Source organism: Bactrocera latifrons, unplaced genomic scaffold (genome assembly GCF_001853355.1).
Source record: "Bactrocera latifrons isolate USDA-ARS-PBARC rearing strain unplaced genomic scaffold, ASM185335v1 scaffold_451, whole genome shotgun sequence".
NCBI classification, from domain to species: Eukaryota; Metazoa; Arthropoda; class Insecta; order Diptera; family Tephritidae; genus Bactrocera; species Bactrocera latifrons.
In genome coordinates, this window is record NW_017537103.1 from 71,099 (window position 1) to 78,427 (window position 7,329).

The 7,329-nt window shown below is 33.0% G+C and overlaps 1 protein-coding gene across 1 annotated transcript in view; it reads left to right on the plus strand.

Moving 5' to 3' along the window:
• The window catches only part of LOC108973071 (synaptic vesicle 2-related protein), a gene marked incomplete at its 3' end in the record, with an annotated part of 128,888 nt that overhangs the window by 38,281 nt on the left and 83,278 nt on the right, over positions 1–7,329 (plus strand). Inside the window, exon 2 of the mRNA XM_018940087.1 lies at positions 3,958–4,043. Coding sequence (XP_018795632.1) covers positions 3,980–4,043 — 64 coding nt within the window. The remainder of the gene's footprint in view (positions 1–3,957; positions 4,044–7,329) is intronic.

Sequence of the window (7,329 nt, forward strand, 5' to 3'; positions counted from 1 at the left end):
AACCCTATGCAGGGAATGTTTCGCCTTTTCACTTTAGCTCACCTTCAAACGGATGTTCTTAGGCTATCCAGAGGATACTTGGTCAAGGACCGGAAGTCGTGAGCTGCTTGAGTCATATGTAAAAGAATCGTTTCTGGCCACTCCCACGTGAATGGCGATCAGAAAACTTTCCTCACTTGCGTGAACTTCTACACATGACTCCCATCCTACCCAATATGTAGAAAAATAAAAAAAAGCGAAATATGTACATACTCGTATATTGCTATGTATATATATTTCTGCATACTGTCTAAGTTATGGCCTTTGGCATCAACACACATGTTCATTTTGAACAAAGTGTAGTCTTAAGTCTCTAAATTTGAGATTTTAAGTTATACTATGTTCGGACTGACAAGGAAAACATATTTTCGTGGGAAAAACTGGTTTTCGCACGAAAACTTGTGTTTTCGCCCGTGTAAAATCTGTCAAACGAAAACAAAGTTTTCGCTGAAAACTACTTGAAAACTTACAATCCACTCATTATTATCGGTGCCTGTTCTAGTTTAATCCATGTTTTGGGAAGACATGTTTTGCCGGCCCTAAATTGTCACTTGATATTTGTCTACATTCCACATACAAACACAGTTGTCGCTTGATATTTCATATTGAAGGGATTTTCTTGCTCTTGTAAAACCTTGCACCCTGCAGAAATTGCAAAATTTTCCATTTCTCTTGGCCTTGCATATTTCTTTATAGGATTTTTGCATTTTGAAAGAATGCCACTTTTGATAGTTGTCAGTGAAAACGAAAACACACATTGTCGGTCCGAGCGACTTAGATTCCACAAATGTGTTTTCAAAATGTTTTCAATGTCGGTCCGAACATAGTATTAGAGACAATTTTTGAGACTTGAGACGATTTTGCTAGTTTGTAAGTGACAGTTACAAAATCTATTACATTTCAATATTCAGAGATGTTTTTACACTTGAATGAAAAAAAAATATGTCGATAACAAATATTAAATTTTCTCTAACRTAGTCAAAAAACATAATTATCAATCAAAATAAAAATATATGTTGACTTTGTTTCATAATACTTACGAAATTAATGTAAAATTGTGTTATTGCTATCCTTTTCCTGTTTGAGTTGCTTACAAAATACAAAAAAACGATAATCGATTAATCTATGATGATCTCTATTCAGTATATTCAAAATGGCGGAGAAGAGTTCTTTTTAGTTTTGTGACTTGCCAATTATCAGGTCTCAAATTTGAGGCAATATTTTGAGACTAACGCTAGGGACTGTTTAGTAAATAGTAACTAGTCACAAATTGTAAAGTGTCAATTTCAATATGTCTCAAATAGAAACTGGTTGCAGAATCCCGCTATAATTCAGCAAAATTTGGGAAACCGCAAAGCAAATGTCGGGTGTGTTCGTTGTGAAATTACTGAGGCGCTGTTGCCTTTGATGCGAAAGCATTACGTTCTATGCGGAAATTCGAGCAACATTACTAAAGTAACATGTTCTGTCGGTGAATTATTGCGCATCACTAGCGTAACGAACGCACCATATATGTACATTTTGAATGCGCGATAAGATTGATAAGGAATTATAAGTGAATTGTGTTTTAAATATTAATCCTATGTTTGATATACATAATATATTTATTTAATAAAAGATATTATCAGGGTATAATTCAACACTTTTCTTTCCTTCTTTTACTTTTATTACTGTCCTTTTTTGCAGAATTGTCAAAAAAGTCTTGCGGTATTTTCTCGTGGTTCTAGTTTTATTCGTCGCATCGAATCATGCTATACCTTTTTGGAAAGCTCATTTCACGCGCTAAAACGTGTTTGATTGATTGTCGTTTCTTTTAAGTCGTTCGTGAGTTATAGCGTCGCATACCTGGAGCAAAATAAAGAGAAAATACGGCATATTTTACAGTACTATTACGATAAAGGCAAAAATGCATCTCAAGCCGCCAATAAAAGTTGTGCAGTTTATGAACCCGATACAGTTTCCATTTCCACCGCACAGCGATGGTTTTAATGTTTTCGTTCTGGTGTAGAGGTGGTCGAAGATGCGCCACGCTCCGGAAGGCCTGTCGTCGAAAATTGCGATAAAATCGCTGAATCGGCCGAAAGAGACCGGCATAGTAGCAGCCGTAGCATCGGTCAATAGCTGGGCATGAGTCATCAAAAAAAATTTTATGAACAATTGAAAATTCAATAAAAAAATACTGCAAAAATACGGCAAGACTTTACAACCTAATATTATTATTTGTAAAACCACCGCCAGATTTTCTTAAAATAAAGAAAAAAATTGATCGACCCGTTACTGATTTACATGGGAGCTATAGGATATATCGCAAGATGTGCCAAAGTTTTTTTTTTAATATATTTATCGTATATGGATTTTTTGCGGAAATTTTAAAACGATGTCTAATCTAAAAGTATATATGTAAATGTATGTCCTCGGCTCTCATACAAGCGAGACCATTGTGCGTTCGCTGGTTATATTTTCAGATTAAACTATACATATGTACATATACATAATGAAAGGTTTCGCCTTGAAACAATGGTATATTTTTTTTTTTTTGAAATTTTTCTTTGTAGTAACTTTTCTGCATAATAACAAAGGCAATAGTATGTACTTTTAAAAAAGAGGAAAATATAGCATTGTCAAGTTTTACAGTTAACTGTAATTTAAATAGTGTAAATAGAGTGCTTCGTGCTTAGTGACAAAATAATAGAATTAATACAAAATGATTTCATAAACGAAAAATATTGAATTTAAAATACATAAGTAATAAGTAGTGATATTAACTTAATTAGATCTGTGGAATGAATAATTGTATCAATTATGCATTTATTAAAAAAAATGGGGCGAGCAAAACATTGTTCAGAGGAGGAAAGATTGTGCGTCCAAATTTGCAGGGAATGGGTCACGCGTAAAGCAAATTGCAAACATATAGAATATGTCTCAAAAATATGTGTGTATGTGTGTGATGCCTTAAAATTTCCGAAAAATATTTCAAAAACAGGCCGATCACAAAAAAATTTCTGCGGAAGTCTATCGAAATATTGCAAGATTGTCGATGAGCGTTCCGTTTAAGGCCTCTGCAGCCAATCAATGAGAATTATGTGCAAAAATTTCTTCAAGAACAGAACGAAGACAACTTGTGGAGAAAAATTGCTTTGGCACATGGTTCCGATATGTGCCAATGCTGAGAAAACGGCATAGACGCAATCGTATTCAGTTGGTAAAACGGCACATTAATGCAAAATTAATATAGTAGGAAATGATAGTTGCAACCAAAAAACAAAGAAATGTGCGTCCGCTACACGACTAGGTCCTTCAAACCCCGTGGCGATAATGGTTTAGCATTGTTTCTCATATTGTGTTTCGGCACCTATTTTTTGGATACAAGAAAACATAGACCGCCATATATACGTTAAAGTTTTAGTTAAGGTCATACTCGCAAATGCTGAATAGAATTCGCCTTGCATTTTGGTAATGCCAACAAGAGAGCGATCCGAAACAAATTTCGGGTCTTGTGAAAAATGGTTTTCAGATCGCTATCCAATCAAAAACTTACGGAAACTTGTTAAGGAAAATATTGCACCAGTTAAACTGAAAAATAAGACAGAATTCTGGGAGAAAAAATTATGAATCTATTTTTTTCCCCTCGAATTTTTGAAATATATCTTTTATGTTTGTTTTTGTAATATTTATGAATTGTTTTTATCCAATATTTTTACTGCTATCTATAGCACTTGATATAAAGTAAATAATAAAAATATAACTTAGTTTAATTTAAATCAAATTAATTTTTTTTTCTATCGGAACATTAGTACCATGGATGATTCTATTTTATTGTCCGTAACTGTATGTACATATGTTCCTATAAGATAGGTATTATAGCATCATTCATGATAGTTAATTATACCTATATATTCTGTAATGAATTTATTTTAGGTGACTGAAGTACAGACAAAAAATGATTAAGCAAACGCATATTGAGTTATTAAATATTGATGGAGAGTTAGAAACTCTTCCCGCAGGTAAGTGGCTTAATTATATTCTAAGAATCACATTGCTGTTCTGAACTTTTGGTAAATAGTGCACCATACCCAATTTAATTAACCGACAATAGAAGAGGTATTGTTGTAAAAAAAGAGCATTGTCGCGTTTAGTGAGGTATCTTTTTTAATTTTCTATTTTTTTACATCATCGGAAATCTCTACTTTTCTCCAACGATTATTAGTCCTTTAAAAAATCAGATCAGATTTGATGTGAGGATTTTCGATAGAACAGCAATCCTATAATATGTAAGCTGCCGAATTCCATTCATCCCAATTAGTTTAATGTCCGATTTGTATAATAAAACATTATTAGAAGGCTAAGATAGAAGTTTAATTTGCTGGTCTTATTTTCATATTTTGCTTGATATGTCTTTACTACAGATACAGATTTGTCCAGGTGAATGCCAGGACAAGTTATACTATTTGCTAAGGAATTAAGTTGCTTTCCATTTTGATAAATGGCATTTGATAAATAAAATTAATATTTTCACATATCTGGACATAAGTGCGCAGCTAATGCTTCATTTAGTGTCCGACTTGCTAGATGTGAGCAAAACTATTTATACAAATCGAGCAAAGGCAACATCACGGCTCGTTGTTTCACTTAACCTTTTTGGAGTTCCTGATGTGCCTCAGCTGCCGATTTATTTGACTAAAAGAAGAAAATCAAAACTTCCCGCAAATGACGATTATTTGGAATAAATGGACATATATGCACAACCAAAATTATGTGATACATAAACAAAGTCTTGGGAAACACAACTCCTTTTCAGATGTCTAGGTTAAGTTTATTACGATTTGGATACATATATCAAAACCATCTATTGACAAACAGCGAAAACTAAATTATGTACCAATACATTAATAAGGCAGTTGGTCAGTCTAATAGCTCTAATCGTTTGTTCATCATGACCAGGAAAGAGCACGACCGCAATCAAACACACAGCACGGTAAATAACGAACAAAAAAAATCTGCTTGTCGAAAGAGAAGGTCCACGTCGAAGTGATTATGTGTACGTTGAAATGAATGTATCACAATTAATATTATCTCTTGTTAAGTAACAATTAGGTTATGGGAGGACAATTTAGTATTTCTAAAAAGACACTTAATAATATTTTATCAAGTAAGAATTTGTTTATTGTCATACGTTAGAAGTGCATCTCTGTCCGCACCAACCTATTCAGTCAAATGCTAATTTTATTTTTTATTTTTATTAAATTTATTAAATAACTGATTTTATCGTTTGGGCCATCATAATGATTCAGTTAGTGATCGCCGCAAACCCGTAGTCCGAATCCACGGATAAAGGGTTGCTAAACTTATTCCAGTGTGAGAGCGCCTCAAAATAAGCGTTTTCAATTAAAACCCTCAATATTTATTACGATGAAATATATGTGATAATATATACTGAACTTTTACAATGTGATGAAACTATTTAAATATTTTTTGCGTTTCATCAAATATATTTAAATTTATAATTTTCTTTAATTTTCACTGTTTTACAATTTTTATTAGCCAAAAGTCGATTCCAGTCATTCCAATAGCGAAACGTCAAAACCTACCAGATCCAGTCAACTGTCAAAGTTTAGTAGGTGAGCGGTTCTTTCATTTCCAGTGACAGAAGAGTTGGGGATCTCTTTATCTCTGATGTAAATTTACACTCAGCACCGCTCCTACCGTCTGTGCAATAGATATCCGCTAAAAATGGATATTTCCCTTAGAAACGAGTCAGATGCTCACTATTTTACAATACAGAGTTGTCGGCCTCGATATTTTGTAATAATTAAAAAATAAACTTGAATATATAATAGATTAAATTTTCTTAAACTAACTGAGAATACTATTATTTATAAATAGGTAAACCATTTTTAATAGTTGGATTTAATTTTGATCGTTTACATGATGACAAATTATAACTGTAACCATAGAAACATAATAAAACGGGCCTCTTTGTTCACTTACGCTCTTTTAGCACATGCTAGAACCAAAAATAAAGAGATGCTCAACTATCATGTAATTGGTAGTTAATCATAACCTGAAATTTAACAGTTAACTGAATTCAGAAGATATTGACATTTAGCGTTGGAAAAAGAGGGGCGGCCATTCAAGATCATTAAAAATAATTGTAAAACAATAAAAATTAAAGAAAACGGGAATTTGAAATATATGTGATAAAATCTTTTGTGGTGTCATGCTTCGTAGTATGAGTTTTCCATTGAAAATAATAAAAAGACATATATTATATTAATTGAGAGCTAATACGTTTACTTCACTGTATTAAGGGTTTAAAGTTCAAAGTCAGTTGTTCTAATATGTCACAAAATCATAGTTTCGCCATATGTTAAACAGATATTTGTATGTATATATAATAATATTAACAAATGTTGGATGTTTTAATTTCAACGCCCAAACATTATTACTATTGTTTAAATGACTTAAGCATCTCCCCGCATGTATACCCCTTTCTACCTGAGAAAAACTGGCGCACCCTAGCAGGACATCTTAATACACCACATCCGATGGCACCATACACTTACATCAGCACACCACATCAACACAACTCACCACACCTGTACCCACTCAACAAAAAGGATGGACATCGGGATGGGAATAAAATTCGATCAGCAAAGCAGCRCATCAACATTYGCCGAGACACTACGCCGCTACTCTACGGCGATTAGACTTTTCGACCTCCGATCGCGAGAACTCCATCGCCAGCTCCAGCAAGTCAGAACAGGATTCTCGTCGCCGCGTTTGTCGACCCTTATTTTTATTTAAATTTAATTGTGCAACATTTACATATATTATAATTCCGTTTGTGACATTGTGAAAATACAAACAAAATTCATTTTTATTAAACATAAATTTCGTATAGTTTTATTCATGGTCCTTCGAGCCTTAACGAAAGGCACTTGTAACAGACAAATTAAAAACAATAATAACACTGGTTTACAGAAAAAATGTTCCATGAACGCCACTATCCAATTTGTACGTGGAATCGCTCGCTGATTTCGAAAATCGAATACATTTTTTTTTATGGATACGGTTTTGAGATATTTGCAATTTACCGTTATACGACCAAAAAAAAAATTTAATCATGTATATCTCACTGACCAGTTGAGCAATCTTATTGCAAATTATAGAAAATAAAAGTGAATGAAATTTCCTAAAAATATTGTCTACTTCATTTTTCTATAGGCCTTATAATTTCTGAGAAATTGATTAATCACTTCGTGTTTTTAAATTTTTTTATGAAAAAATTAA